Below are 16453 nucleotides of genomic sequence, written 5' to 3' on the forward strand. Positions count from 1 at the left end.
GGGGACATCTATAAAGAAGGGGGGGGAAGAGAAGGGGGCATCTATAAGGAAGGGGGGGGGAGAGAAGGGGGCATCTATAAGGAAGGGGGGGAGAAGAGCAGGGGGCATCTATAAGGAAGGGGGGGAGAAGAGGAGGGGGCATCTATAAGGAAGGGGGGAGAAGAGAAGGGGGCATCTATATGGAAGGGGGGAAGAGAAGGGGGCATCTATAAGGAAGGGGGGGAGAAGAGAAGGGGGCATCTATAAGGAAGGGGGGGGGGAGAAGAGGAGGGGGCATCTATAAGGAAGGGGGGAGAGAGAAGGGGGCATCTATAAGGAAGGGGGGGAGAAGAGGAGGGGGCATCTATAAGGAAGGGGGGAGAAGAAAAGGGGGCATCTATAAGGAAGGGGGGAGAAGAAAAGGGGGCATCTATAAGGAAGGGGGGGGAGAAGGGGGCATCTATAAGGAAGGGGGGGAGAAGGGGGCATCTATAAGGAAGGGGGGGGAGAAGGGGGCATCTATAAGGAAGGGGGGGAGAAGGGGGCATCTATAAGGAAGGGGGGGGAAGAGAGGGGGGCATCTATAAGGAAGGGGGCATCTATATGGAAGGGGGGGAAGAGAAGGGGGCATCTATAAGGAAGGGGGGGGAGAAGAGAAGGGGGCATCTATAAGGAAGGGGGGGGGAGAGAAGGGGGCATCTATAAGGAAGGGGGGGGCAAGAGAAGGGGGCATCTATAAGGAAGGGGGGGAAGAGAAGGGGGCATCTATAAGGAAGGGGGGGGGGAGAAGAGAAGGGGGCATCTATAAGGAAGGGGGGAGGGGGACATCTATAAGGAAGGGGGGGAGAGGGGGGCATCTATAAGGGAGGGGGGAGAGAGGGACCATCTATAAGGAAGGGGGGGAGGGGGACACCATAGGGGGAGAGCAGGCCATCTATAAGGGGAGAACATAGGGGGAGAGGGGGATATAAACGTACAACATTGGGGGAGAGGGGAACATCTATAAGGGGACAATAAAGGGGGAAAGGGGGCCATCTATAAGGGGACAATATAGGGGAAGAGGGGGCCATCTATAGGGGGGGCAACATAGGGGACCATCTATAAGGGGACATAGATATAAGGGCTATCTATAAGGAGGGGCGACAGAGAGGAGGGCCATATACTAAAATGGGATCACATAGAGTCAGCCTACCCACTAAATGTGGGTGTAAAGGGGCCAATACAGATGTGCAGTTGGTAGAGATGAGGATGGTGACAGAGTGTGGAGCCTAATATGTCTGTCTGGCAGATTCTGTGGATTCGTGGCCCGGAAAGGTTCTCATAATGGCCCAGGGCAGATGGAAAAGAAAATGAAAAGGGAAGAACTCCGATCAGAGAAGACGTCTCCTGTAAGTCACCTGATGTAACTGTACTGTAATTTATATGGTGTACAGAACCTGTGTAGAGCTGAGTGTGTTGATGGCATAGTGGTCGATCGAGAGGGGGTGGGGCCCCAATCAAAAGTTTGCTATGGGGCCCAGCCATTTCTAGTTACGCCCCTTAGGTCACCATATACAGTCCAACAAAGTAAGGCAGTGGTCAGATGGGATAAGGAATTACCCCAGGCGTTCCGCCGTCTAGTGGCTTCCTCAGGCTTGGGAGGATGATATACTATTTATATGCATTGGTTTAGCACTCCATATTTATTTATCAGTGATGCCCACTAGTTTTGTATATACAAAGGTTACTGATATCAATCCCCTCCGGTATAGTGGTCACACAGGACAGGTTAGCACTACAAAACCCCTCCAGTACAGAGGCAACATGAGACAGGTTAGTTACACCGATCCCTTGTAAAGAGGCCATATGCTCAATGACTTGATCTCTGTTTAGGAACTCTGACCTGGCTGTGGAGCATCCAGTCCTAATACAATTACTTAACTAGTTTGGGGATAATACATAGCCGGTGTCCAGGGCCATCTCCAGGTTTCAGTGGGCTATTGGGCAACAGAGCCTTAATGGCCCCTTTCAGAGCAGGTCACACAGCGGTGGAAACTACTGATACAGAATGTACAAGGTCTCCTTTAGTAATTGCAGCGGGTCTCTACGATTAATCGCACCAGGTCTCCTGCAGCCTTGGCAGTACAGAAGTGTGAAAATTAAATTATTTCAGAGATCACAGCATCATAATGAATGTTTACTTAGCTGTAAATGGTTATTCTTTTAGATAAGGAAATATGCTGCTTATAAGGGTTAATTTCTGCCTCTCTCTCTCTCACACACAGCCTGCTGCAGCCATAGCACACCGAAGAAAAACACACCATGTCCTTCCAGATAGAAAACACCACACTAAGGACAGAGTTTACCTATTACCACTACGCTACTTTCTTTCTTCCTCCTTCTCAATATTACACAGAATATCTTCATATTACACTGCTGATTAACACAATGATCCAGTATCCAGAAAGAGAATAGGCTACCCCCACACAATAGACATTTCCAGCTTAGAATCAAGTTGCCAAATGCCTTACCATTTCTAAAAATGTGTGTGTATATATACCGTATTTTCCGGCGTATTAGACGACTGGGTATATAAGACGACCCCCAACTTTTCCAGTTAAAATATAGAGTTTTGGATATACTCGCTGTATGAGACTACCCCTCTCCCAACACACACCAAGATTAGTAAAAAAAACATCAGACAGAGATCTGAGAGGCAAAGAAGGAGGTAAAGTGATACCGGTAGGGTACAAGGGCAGCCAGATGGGTGAAAGAGGTGTGCTTTTCCCAGATGCCTGCAGCTTGCTCTGCCCTTCATACAGTTGCCGCATACTGCAGATTCTCCAGACCAGTTCTGAAGTTTTTCAGCACCTGCCTTATAAGACGACCCCTGACTTTTAAGAAGATTTTCCTGGGTTAAAAAGTATATACATATATTATAAATAAGGGCCTTAATGGGTGGGAACAAGGTGGGTTGCTCGCTGAGGGAGGTTTCGCCTCTTGTCTCCATAGATATGAGATCCACAAGGCTCCAGGGTGATGTTACGCTTGCTTTCTTGGAATGTCAAAGGGCTTAGGTCACCCCAGAAGCGGACCATGGTCCTCAGATATCTCAAGAAATTTAGACCTGACTTGGTTCTACTGCAGGAGACCCATTTGGGCGAGGAGGATTTCTTCCGTCTTAAGAAACTATGGGTACGTGATGTTTATGGGTCCCCTGCAGTGGATCGCAAGGGTGGAGTAGTAATCCTAATCAGTAGAGCCTTCAATGGAGAAATACTAGGCTCTGATCATGATACGGAAGGCCGCATCTGTTCTTTGAAGGTGAGACTATTATCTGAAGAGGTTGGGATTTATAACATATATGGCCCGAATGGGAACAATGGCGCCTTTTATACTATGCTTACCTCCCGACTCCTTGCTGACCGCACACCCAACAAATTGGTAGCAGGGGATTTCAATGAGGTTATGTCCGTTTCTGAAGACAGAACGAGTAGTCGTTCCGCTTCTGCGCCACTGTCTCAAAGATCTACTCCTTTAGAACTATTGACCCATAATGTGGGACTGTCTGACACGTGGAGATATCTACATCCCGACTCACGTGAATTTTCCTTCTACTCAGCCCCCCATGATTCCTGGTCCAGGATCGATTATATCCTGTCCTCCCATTCCTTCCTACCAAAATTACTGTCCCATACTATAGAGGAAATGGTCATTTCTGACCATGCTCTTCTGCTAAGTACTTTTGTAACAGATTTGCCATGTGGTAGTGATTTTCTCTGGAGGTTCCCGATTGGACTAGCTAAGGACGATGAATTTAAAGTTTTACTTAAGGGCTGGTGGTTGGAGTACGTTACCCATAATGCATCCCATGTTGATCAACCCCAGTTGTTCTGGGATGCAGCGAAGTCTGTCTTGCGGGGTCGTATTATGGTGTATAAGTACTCCCTCCAGAAAAAACTTGCGGTTAACATCAGCAAATATAGCACTGCTCTTAGGGAGGCTTATACTCGCTTCCAGAATGCCCCATCTGACCTGACAAGGACAGCTTGGCAGCAGACACGTGCTGACTATGAGCAATGGATGGAGAGGAGGTAGGCATTGAATAGATCATATTTTGATGCCCTCCTGTTTCGCCATGGCAATAAGGCTGGCCGTATTTTGGCCAGATTTGCTAGGGGTCCCCTTCCTCTGCATCGCATTACAGCACTGCTAGACGACAGGGGAACAACACATAGCCATCCGAAAGAAGTGGTCTCTATCCTCCAGGGGTATTACCAAAATCTCTACACAGCCCCCACCTCTTCCCCTGTTGGGGACGCGGCTTCCTGGTTGACCTGTAATTTACCTTCCCTGTCAGAGGAACAAGTTTCCTTTCTTAATTCCCCGCTCTCCTTAGATGAATTATCAGGGGTCATTAAACACCTAAAATCACATAAGGCTCCAGGCCCCGATGGATTTTCTGGTGATTTTTATAAAATCCTCAACCAGGAAATTTCCCCTACCTTGTTAGCACTTTATAACACCTACCTTGAAGGCACCCCAATACCTGGCCCGTCTAATACTGCACACATTAAGGTGCTTTTAAAACCAGGCAAGGATCCAAGACTGCCGGGATCCTACCGCCCTATATCTCTATTGAATTTAGATCTAAAAATAATCTCTAAGGTTATGGCGGACCGGTTGTCTCTGGTTATGCCAGACCTTATTTCACCGGCTCAAGTAGGCTTTATTAAGAATAGGGCGGCCGTCATGAATATAAGAAAGGTGCTGGCGGTCTTGGATGAGGTCAGATTTCGACCTCAGGATCATCCATCCCCCGCTCTCCTGTCTATTGACGCTGAAAAAGCGTTTGATAGTGTGAGCTGGGGATGGATGATGGAGGTGATAGGGAGGATGGGCTTCACGGGCTCCTTCTTAGCCTATATTAGGGGCTTATACAGTCATCCCTTTGCTAGAATTCATCTACCTGGCTTCCTTTCTCCATCTTTTCCCCTCTTCCGGGGAACACGCCAGGGGTGTCCGCTGTCCCCATTACTTTTTAATTTGGCTATAGAGCCCCTTTCTAGAAAACTTCAAATGGCGCCAGACATAGCGGGAGGAGAGGGGGGGGGAGGGAGGGGGGGTTATATTGATTGTTTATTTGATATATACTGTTTATGTAGCCGCAGTGAGAGACGCATTGTTTCTTTCTATCTTCTGTTCTTTATTGTATAACATTGGAAAATTTAATAAAAAATGATGTTTGGAAAAAAAAAAATAAAAATAAGGGCCTTAGACTAAAGTTAAATAATGAAATTTTGGATTTTTTTTTACCTCCGGCATAGCTAGGCATTGTGGTGCACTAAAGCCTTACTCACTGACTGGTCACAGTCTCTATGGGCACGAGGACTTTTGAAGGGCAGACTACTCTCTGGTGCTTCCTTTTAATCTCTCTCTTTTGGGGGCCGGTGTAGAGGTTTTAGAGATGCTGCACCAGTGTTGTAAAGGTAATGGTGGAGGGTGGTGTGCCCTGTAGTTCCCCGGGGACCAGCCCCTGATACTGCTGTCCGGCAAGATGGCGCTTGATGATAGTGAGGTGAAAGTGAACCAGACAACAAGGAGGTGGTGCAACAATAACTTCTTTACTGATAACTGATACAGTCCATAACTGAGTCCATACAGTTCTTAATGGTGGTAGCCTAGAATGGGTTACTGTAGTTGTGTCAAGAGTATAGATGGTTTGCCTGAAACTAAGGTTTGTTTCTAGGAATGGGACGCTTGGAGGGCGCTATGATTCTGTTATCTTGTTCTTTCCCAGGTCTGGAGACTTAAAGGGGCACTCCGGCCCAGAGGTATTTTTCAGATATTGCCGGGGAGGGGGTGCTTATGGACGCCGGAGGTCACTTACCTCCCCGGTTCCAGCGCTGGTGCCCGGATCGCGCCGCCCCATACACCCGTCCCGCGGCCGCTTCCTGGTGTGAGCTGCCGTACGAGACGTCACGTCTCAAGGCAGCTCAGCCATTCAGCGGCTGAGGCGGGACTTGGCTACGGCCGCTGAATGGCTGAGCTGCCTTGAGACTTCACGTCTCGTACGGCAGCTCACACCAGGAAGCGGCCGCGGTACGGGTGTATGGGGCGGCGCGATCCGGGCACCAGCGCTGGAACCGGGGAGGTAAGTGACCTCCGGCGTCCATAAGCACCCCCTCCCCGGCAATATCTGAAAAATACCTCTGGGCCGGAGTGCCCCTTTAAGCCTTTCCTTCCGTCAGCTAGGGAGCTTTTTGAATAGGTATTTAAGCCAAGCCAAAAGCCACTCCTAAAAACTGAAAAACAGATGAAATAGAGGCCAAGTTAAAGTGTACCTGATGTTTTAAAAAACTTTTCACATGTCATAGAGACATGTCAAAAGTTTTCATCCTTCCTGGTCTGAGTGTCCAGACCTGTACCGATCGGGAGATAGAGCGCAAAGAGGACCGGGCTGCAGCATGTCCTCTCCCCACTCTGTGTAAGGAAAATAGAGACGTGCTCCATAAACTATCATTGTAAGTTCAAACTCAGAGCGGGAGTGGACCACACTGATGCGGTCTTCTCCTGGCTCTATCTTCCAATCGATACGGGTCGGAATGCCCAGACCGATCAAAACTTTTTTTTCAAAAAGACAGTGACACTAATTCCTCCACCAAATGTGATCACGTCCACCCAGGTCCCTGGACTGAGCATTCCCACAAATATCAGAAGTGCTGCTCCTCTCCTGATTGTGGAAAGCACACCTGACAAATTCCCTCCCTTACAGTCTCACCTCCAGCTGTCATCCTGCTACTCAGCTTGTACAGTTAGGCCCCGTTCCCACTGAGCAAAGCTAGCGGAATTCCGCGACGGAATTGTCCGCCGCGGAATGCCGTTTAGCCTCCCGCTCATAATGGGACTCTATGGGAGGCGCACGCTCCTGCCCTGTCCGCGCTGAAGAATGAACATGTTCATTCTTCAGCGCGTACAGAGCAGCAGCGCGCGCCTCCCATAGACTCCCATTATGAGCGGGAGGCTAACGGCATTCCGTGGCGGACAATTCCGTTGCGGAATTCCGCTAGCGTTGCTCAGTGGGAACGGGGCCTTACTTGTTATACCCTCTTCAACAGCTCTCATTTTCTCTCAACTTATCTGACAACTCTGTCACAGCAAGTCTTTTATGTGGAGGGTTTTAGCACACTCCACCCACTTTCAAGCAGGTTCTAGAAGGAGCTGCTAGAAACTTCTACCACTAACTGAAACAGTTCCTACAAAAGACTGTGGGTGTCACTGTTGTCTAACAGTTTAGTGCAGTGTGATGTGAGCTAATGTAACCCATTCTTTGCCTGCCAGTAACACTGGTAAAGAGAATACATACAGTAAAACAATTTGCACCACTGATACTGAATGTAATCGCACCAGAACTTGTAGTTATTGCATAGGGTCTCCAGCAGTAATCGCACCGAATCCCCTGCATTAATTGCACCGAGTCTCCTGCAGTAATCGCACCAAATCCCCTGCATTAATTGCACTGAGTCCCCTGAAGTGATAGTGCTGGGTCTCCTGGAGTAATCGCACTGGGTGGGTATATGGCACCTCCATGTGGGTGGGTATATGGCACCTCCATGTGGGTGGGTATATGTTGCTTCTATGGGGCAGGTGTATGGCACATCCAGGGGGTGGGTGTATGTTGCTTCCAGATGGACAACTGAATGGTGCCTCCAGCTTTCTTCACTCTGTACTGCAGGAGACCAGTGCGATTAATACAGGGGACCCAGTGGTAACTGGGTCTCCTGCGGTAACTGCACCAGGCGTCCTGGAATAATTGCACCAGGTCCCCAGCAGTAATCGCACCGGGTCCCCTGCAGTAATCGCACCGAGTCCCCTGGAGTGATAGGGCCGGGTCTCCTGGAGTAATCGCACTGGGTGGGTATATGGCACCTCCATGTGGATGGGTATATGTTGCTTCTATGGGGCAGGTGTATGGCACATCCAGGGGGTGGGTTTGTGTTGTTTCCAGATGGACAACTGTATGGTGCCTCCAGCTTTCTTCACTCTGTCCTCTTCTTTTGTCTCTTCTTATAGGGGTGAATCCTCTCAGCAGCTTTTCTTGTCCTCACCTTCTAGTTTTCATAGCTCTTCACTAGCTGGCATGATCTTTATGATTTACCCTGTCTTTATTTTTGCTTTACAGAATTTAGTAACAGCAATCGGCCGAACTTGGCATCCAGAGCATTTTTGTTGCAAAATCTGCAGAAAACCAATTGGAGAAGAAGGTAAAACAGTGGGGTATGAATGTTTTAAGGCTCAGGCCCAAACATTACCAAGAAAAAGTTCTGTAATGCTCTTACCTATCTGCATCCCCACAGTATCCTCCTAGTCTTCACATTGCGGGTGGGAGCACAGCTTTGTCTCCTAGCAGGGCTGTTCAGCCAACGCGAGAGCAGGAGAAACAGACCAATTTACAGAGGGTGATGAATACAGGTGGCTACTGGTCACAGACGCCCATGAGTCATCTTTGCTAAGTGACCACCACCTCCAGGGTTTTGTATTGGACTTGATGTGATGTCCCCTGTCCTTCGTTTTAAAAGGGCTGTGGCGTTGGAGCTAGTTTTAGCTAGAGTTTGAAAAAATTTACCAATTCCAGCTGTAAAAAAAAATCTTTCAAAATGTTATAATTGAGTTTTCATATGTTCCTCCTTAAAGAATTTTTATGTTCTTTCAGTCTAAGGACCTTATTTATAACAACCAGAAAGCCCCCCCCCCCATACATTTAGTTTCCTCCGTATATCATTAATAAATAGACAAGGATGGTCGGGGAGATGTAGTCGGTCCCTATTTGTCAGTTTTTTTCCGAGCTGGAATAGTCCAGTGGGGAGGCGGTGGAGGGGGGGGGGGGGGAATCTGTGCTTTTCTCTTCCAGGATGCTGGATGATTGTATAAGAGCAGCAGTGTAATATGAATGTGTTCTGTGTAATATAGAAAACGAAAAGAAAGTAAGCTCTGTCCTCAGTGTATGTGTGTGTGTGTATGGCTGCAGCGGGCTGTGTGTGTGTGCTATGGCTGCAGCAGGCTGTGTGGGTGCTATGGCTGCAATGGGCTGTGTGTGTGTATGCTATGGCTGCAGTGGGCTGTGTGTCTGTGCTATGGCTGCAGCAGGCTGTGTGTATGTGTGCTATGGCTGCAGCGGGCTGTGTGTGTGTGTATGCTATGGCTGCAGCGGGCTGTGTGTGTATGCTATGGCTGCAGCGGGCTGTGTGTGTGTGTATGCTATGGCTGCAGCAGGCTGTGTGTGCTATGGCTGCAGCAGGCTGTGTGTCTGTGCTATGGCTGCAGCAGGCTGTGTGTATGTGTGCTATGGCTGCAGCGGGCTGTGTGTATGTGTGCTATGGCTGCAGCGGGCAGTGTGTGTGTGTGTGTGTGTGTGTGTGTGTAAGCTATGGCTGCAGCAGGCTGTGTGTGTGTGCTATGGCTGCAGCAGGGTGTGTGTGTGTGTGTGTGCGCGCTATGGCTGCAGCAGGCTGTGTGTGTGTGCTATGGCTGCAGCAGGCTGTGTGTGTGCTATGGATGCAGCAGCCTGTGTGTGCTATGGCTGCAGCAGGCTGTGTGTGTGTGTGTGTGTGTGTGTGTGTGTGTGTGTGTGTGTGTGTGCGTGCGCTATGGTTGCAGCAGGCTGTGTGTGTGTGCGTGCGCTATGGCTGCAGCAGGCTGTGTGTGTGTGTGTGCGTGCGCTATGGCTGCAGCAGGCTGTGTGTATATGCTATGGCTGCAGCAGGCTGTGTGTGTGCTATGGCTGCAGCAGGCTGTGTGTGCTATGGCTGCAGCAGGCTGCGTGTGTGCTATGGCTGCAGCAGGCTGTGTGTGTGCTATGGCTGCAGCAGGCTGTGTATGTGCTATGGATGCAGCAGGCTGTGTGTGCTATGGATGCAGCAGGCTGTGTGTGCTATGGCTGCAGGAGGCTGCGTGTGTGCTATGGCTGCAGCAGGCTGCGTGTGTGCTATGGCTGCAGCAGGCTGTGTGTGTGCTATGGCTGCAGCAGGCTACGTGTGTGCAATGGCTGCAGCAGGCTGTGTGTGTGCTATGGATGCAGCAGCCTGTGTGTGCTATGGCTGCAGCAGGCTGTGTGTGTGTGTGTGTGCGTGCGCTATGGCTGCAGCAGGCTGTGTGTGTGTGTGTGTGTGTGTGTGTGCGTGCGCTATGGCTGCAGCAGGCTGTGTTTGTGTGCTATGGCTGTGTGTGTTTGAGAGAGGGTTCTGACACTTTGCCTGGTTTTGTGTTTGGATTCTGATTTGGTCTGGATGAGACAGTCGACTATATTTTCTTTGACTGCCAGTGTACTTGTTTAAAAACAATTGGCATATGGAAGCACTGTTTAGGGTAGATTGCGGACATGACAGGTGCTTGGGAATGTCACTTGCATTTATATGGACTTCCAATCTCTTTTCCTCGTCTCACATGAACAAATGATTATGCCTTTGTGAAAGATTCCACTGACAACAGAACAGTGAATTCTTGCTGATCAGGTTTACCCTGATCCCCTTCACCTCCAGGCCTTCATCACCAGCAGTACATGTAACGCTATCTGCTTCCCAGATTCTATATATCCCTATATATACACATGCCCTAAACTACTGCTTTATGGATGACCCCATCATGTGGTGATGGTCTCCATGGTGTAGTTACGGCTCATGACTAGTTACGTATAGATGAGATTATACATTACAGTCTTCTTTGAATTTACAGTGTCTGCTTTTCCTGTTTTGTGTAGGATTCCATGATAAGGACAATGATCCCTATTGCTCATACGATTATTACCGCCTGTTTGGAGCGGTCTGTGCTGGATGTTCTGAACCTGTGAAGGAAAGCTACATATCAGCACTGAATGGCCTATGGCATCCTCAATGCTTTGTGTGTCATGTAAGTGCATTAAACAGCTCCTAAACATGTCGCCATCTATCGCAGGCTTTATACTATTCCCACAGGTCTAAGGGCCTAAGTTATCCGCATCACAGGGATATATGTTAGGCTGTTATTAGACCTTATGGCCAAAAGGAAAAGGACTCTTTTGTAAATGGTCTTTTCTTTAGATTAAAAGGTTTATCCACAGAAGGGATGAGGCTGGTGTAACACTAATAATAAGCAATACCCACCTGTCTAGCCCCCACTGCTGCTGGTCCCTGACCCTACCATGTCTGACAATTACCTGGACGGTTACCCCAGGGCAGAGAGATGTCACCAGGAAGCAGAGAGCGGTGGTCTGCTGCCAGAGGATTGGCCGGTTGAGCATTCCTTATTTACTTACTCCACCCTGATCCCTCTGAACACAATGGGGTATTGTCATCAGGGAGTGGTCTATCCTGCAGAGGAAGTGACCGGCTAATATATTGAGTGTGCAGTTTATGAATAAGTGAACGGCTATTCTATTTTTGGAGCCTCAGGCTCTTGATGCTGCACGCAAAATTGTAGCAAAATGTGGGCAATGGTAAAAGAAGTCACAGACATGTATGTAAATGACTGATCACACATTCATTGGTTTTACTCCCCCTTGGGTGGAGTCAGTATGATACAGTTTTGAGATAAAGTTGCATGCAGTAAATCAGTTTTACAAGATGCCTGTGGTTGTAAATAAGGCCAAGAAGCTGCATCAGCATGAGTGGTGTACATTTAAAAAAAAAAAAACAACTTTTTTTCACGTCAAGCAGTCTACATCATTGATAAATTCCCCCCAATGTTTGTTAACTACAAAACCCTTTTAAGGATTTTTTTGTGTCTTAGGGCCCTATTACAGTGAACGTTTAGTGTTAAAAGATCACGATCAGCCAACATGCACAATGTCAACTGATCATGGTCACAATACGAGCAGCGACAGCAGACTGATGCTTTCTTCATTGGGCCACCCAGACGATCCAATGATCGTCTGGGCAGCCCCTCTCGCAGCAACCTGCTCGCTTTCTGTCCGTGTAATAGCACAGACAGTGAGGGGGGAAGGAGGAAGCAAGCGCTGACCTGACAGGTCGGCGCTCACTTCCTCCTCCTAATATTGCCAGGTAATACAGCCCTTAGATTGTCCAGTAACTCTGTTTAGTCATCTCCTCCTCATAGAAGTAACTATCTTATTTTCCATCTTTTGTAGGTTTGCCGCACCCCCTTCCTGAATGGAAGCTTCTTTGAGAATGAAGGCCTGCCGCTGTGTGAAACCCATTACCACTCATGTCGCGGCTCTTTGTGTGCCGGGTGTGATCAGCCTATAACTGGTCGTTGTGTGACTGCAATGGGACGCAAGTTTCATCCACAGCATTTGAGTTGCACTTTTTGTCTACGTCAACTTAATAAAGGAACCTTCCGAGAGCAAGAAGGCAAGCCGTACTGTCAGGCATGTTTCGCTCGCCTGTATGGATAAATATTAAGCCATATGGATGATCACGGATGTGTGAATGTGTAGAGACTTTGTGTAATGCTCTTGTACAACAGGATATGTTTTCATGAGAGTTGGGATATAAAGGATGATCTCTCCATGTCTAGTGGCTTATTGTAATACATCTTACATGTTGGTCTCTTATATGGTAACCTCTTTAAAGGAAGCCTGTCAGCCGGGTCAGGCCCCCCCGAACCCACCCCACCCCCGAACAGGGCCCAGCACACATACCGGATCCTGCGCTTCCCACCGTGAAGATATGGCCTTTGGCTCATCAGCGCGCTTAAGATGCAGATGAGCTGGAGCCGTGATTTCCTATGGCCATTGGACTCGTCTCAGCTCATCTGCATATTGAGCATGTTGATGAGCCAACGGCCATATCTCCGTGTCGGGGCAGAGACCGAGAATGGGAAGCACAGGAGCCGGTATGTATGCCGGGTCCTGCCAGTGGTGGGGCTGACAGGTTCCCTTTAATGAAGTTTAATAATGTTATCACATTATTAGTAGAGTATTTGTGAGGTGATGGTGGCTTCTGTTGTAAAACTTGGTATTAGTAAATTAGCAACCTAACCTAACCTGGTTTGTTACCTGTAACCTGCTGGAGAGTGGGGGTTCTGGGGAAACCATGACACCCAGTCCCAGTTTGAGAAATTGCTGGCCTCCAGGTATAATAAGCAGCTGAATCCATTCTAACCAGACATTGGAGGTCTGTCAGTCCTCCAACTATAGATGATTGGCTGGCCAAGGTAGCCCAAATTCATCACATGCCAACCTGCCCAATCCCTCCCCCCCCCTTCCCAATTGATGTAATTCCGTACAGTGCTACTTGGTGCTCCTGGCTGAATTTTCAGACCTCTCCATGATATAGGACTATTCCCACCTAACAATTCTTGGTTTTCTGACAATTGTCAACCCTTTAACTCCTTAGGGCCGTGTTATATGGTACAATTCAGTCAAAGTGAGCACCGACCTGTCAGATTGGTGCTCGCTTCCTCCTTGTCCCCCACTCACGCAGGAGGCGCTGCCTGGATGATCCTTAGATCGTCTGGACAGCCCATTGACGTCAGCAGCAGCCCTATTGCACAGGACGTAATTTATCAACTTATTGAAAGGCCATGATCAGTCAACCTCATGCATGCCAGCTGATCGTGGTCTTTTAACAGTCGCTATTACACCAAACGACTATTGGACATAATGGCCGGTAATCGGCTTAGTACAGCTGATAATAGTTTGGTGTAATAGGGCCCTTAGTGATTCCTTAGACCATTACAGATAGCCATCAGCCCTATGCAGCATGTTCAGTTGTATGTTTTCCAAGGTTTTCATGCCTTCTTTAATCTCCTACCCCATTTTGTTTCTTCTTACTGCTGAATAGATCTTTTCTTCATTATGAGTAATCTGGTGCCTGTATTCTTACTCTATACTAGCAAGGCTAACATCCTTTCTTATCTACTTGTTTGTTCAATGTCCTAAATTGCAAATCAAAGCCTGCTCACTCCCCATGATTACCAAAGCACCTTTTCGTTTTCTTGTTTATAGAAAGTATTGATTTTCTTTCTATATGAATCTGCATGTCCTCTTCTGCTGGTTCACTTTAACAGTCACTTTTTTTTATGTTTATAATAATTTGAAAAAAAGATTAGACGCCACTCCTATATAACACTGGGCGTCAATTCTATAACACACTAGGGGTCTCTCCTATAATACTATCTACCAGCACACAGTCTTTACCTAACCTGCATTGTAATCATTGTGTCTTGGCTTTCACCAAGTCTACAGAGCTCCGTCCCTTTGACGTCCACCACCGATACCACAGACGTCTCTCTGACGTCCACCACTGATATGAACTTATGTATTGCCCACAAAATGTAATAAAAGTCTTTCACCTAAAGATCGTGTGGGACTACTGCTACTTTTGTAAACTCGGCAGAGATAAGTCATTTCTTCAATTTTCTTTTAATTAGCATTTTAGTATGTTTATACATAGGAGTGTATGTCTCGTAAATGCATTCTCTCTCTCTCTATACAGGGCCGCCATTAGGGCAGTACTGGCAGTACTGGTGTATGGGGCCCGGCCTATGGAGGGGCCCGTGCTGCCTCCCACACACTTAAGTTTGTGAAAAGCCTGGTTTACACAGAGTGCAGGGGGAGGGGACAGCTCCCGCTGATGCAAGGGGCCCCCTCTACTTAATTCAAACCATGGGGCCCCCCTCCTCCCTGCACTCTGTGGAACTGCAGTCACGCTATCAGCACTTCACTGAAATGGAGTCACACTATCAGCACTAGGAATTACAGTGCTCCTATATACCATGTGTTACGGTAATAGCCAGGACTAGTTAGTTCTAGGCTTCAGAATGTGCCAGGAAGATCATAGGGGGGGGGACACCTACATGTGAGACTAACTAAAGAATGTCAACTCTTCAGGTCCATTCACCCACTGTTAACCCCTTCACATCCACTACTGTTCAATTCCCCCACTGTTAACCCCTTTACATCCACTACAATCTAATTCATCCACTGTTAACCCCTTTAGATCCACAACACTTCAATTCATCCACTTTTAACCCCTACACATCCACCACAGTTTAATTCATATACTGTTAACCCCTTCAGCTCCAGGAATATTTTATTTTTTTCTAACTACATGTAATTTTTAACACCTGAAAACCCGGCTCATTTTAATTTATTTCTCTTATTTGTCTTAGATATAGAAAAATCATTTTTACTGTAGGGATTTGGAGTAATGTGGTGGTAAAGTGTCTATTTGGGGCTATATGTCGCACTATTTGAAGTCCAATAAAATCACGAAATCAAATTGTTATCCAATCACACTACCATATCCTAGAAGAGCGCTTACTCTCCTACAGATTCCAATTACACTACCATATCCTAGAAGAGCGCTTACTCTCCTACAGATTCCAATCACACTACCATATCCTAGAAGAGCGCTTACTCTCCTACAGATTCCAATCACACTACCATATCCTAGAAGAGCGCTTACTCTCCTACAGATTCCAATCTTGTTACCATATCCTAGAAGAGCGCTTACTCTTGTACAGGTTCTGTGATTTTCAGACATTTTTACTGTACGGATTCGGAGTAATGTGATGGTAAAATGTCTATTTGGGGCTATATGTCGCAATATTTGAAGTCCAATAAAATCACGAAATAAAATTGTTATCCAATCTCGTTACCATATCCTAGAAGAGCGCTTACTCTCGTACAGATTCTGTGATTTTCAGACATTTTTACTGTAGGGATTTGGAGTAATGTGATGGTAAAGTGTCTATTTGGGGCTATACACCTGATAATTTGAAGTCCAGTAAAATTACGAAATCAAATAGTTCTCCATATTGTTCTTGTTGTTGGACGCTCTTGGTAGACGACTTCCAATCCCAGGAGGGACCAGTTTCATGGCTGATGGAGGAGAACCATTAAGAGACTTTTTTCAGGACTGTTCTTCTATTCTAGTTTAATAAGTCTATGTTCCTTTTAGGTTTAGGTTAGGGACTGGCAGGAGAATGAGGACCCTTGATGTGGCTTGCGAGCTTACCATATTTCTTGCCTATTTTTTTCTTCTAGTTTTCAACGGTAAAAGATTTCTACTAATACCTCATTGAAGATTGGACATCGAGCCATCAAGGAGCCCCACTAGACTAAAGCTGCTTTCACATGCTGCAGATTTTAGGCAGATTTTCTGCAGCAGATTGTCTGTTACCAAACCAAAGTCAACCTGAAGTTTCAAATCTGCTGTAGAAAATCTGCATCAAATCCGCAGTGTGTGAAAGCACCCTTACTATTCTGCAAGTCTTCCCCAGTGCATTATAGGGCCCTAGCGGTCTCGTCTCTGCCACCTAATAAAGAGTGCTGAGGGGCCTGTGTGAGTTGCTGGCGCCTGCTGATGCCCGTCCCCGTGCCGACTTCTATGCTTTTATAGAAGAAGTCTGGCTAAAACATTTTTGTATTGTTATTGTATTGTCACCCAAAAGTTATACAAATCCCCAATATACACCTATTACGGGAAATGCTTAGAAAGCGCTTTTTTCTCTGCACTTACTACTGCATCAAGGCTTCACTTCCTGGATACCATGG

At 47.2% G+C, this 16453-nt stretch overlaps 1 protein-coding gene across 1 annotated transcript in view; it reads left to right on the top strand.

Moving 5' to 3' along the window:
* TGFB1I1 (transforming growth factor beta 1 induced transcript 1) overlaps positions 1-14252 on the top strand; it is a 67648-nt gene extending 53396 nt beyond the window's left edge. Inside the window, exons 10-12 of the mRNA XM_069984790.1 lie at positions 8141-8222; positions 10715-10863; positions 12080-14252. Coding sequence (XP_069840891.1) covers positions 8141-8222; positions 10715-10863; positions 12080-12346 — 498 coding nt within the window. The 3' untranslated portion in view covers positions 12347-14252. The remainder of the gene's footprint in view (positions 1-8140; positions 8223-10714; positions 10864-12079) is intronic.
* The last annotated feature ends 2201 nt before the right edge of the window (positions 14253-16453 follow it).

Source organism: Dendropsophus ebraccatus, chromosome 9, assembly GCF_027789765.1.
Source record: "Dendropsophus ebraccatus isolate aDenEbr1 chromosome 9, aDenEbr1.pat, whole genome shotgun sequence".
Taxonomy (NCBI): domain Eukaryota; kingdom Metazoa; phylum Chordata; class Amphibia; order Anura; family Hylidae; genus Dendropsophus; species Dendropsophus ebraccatus.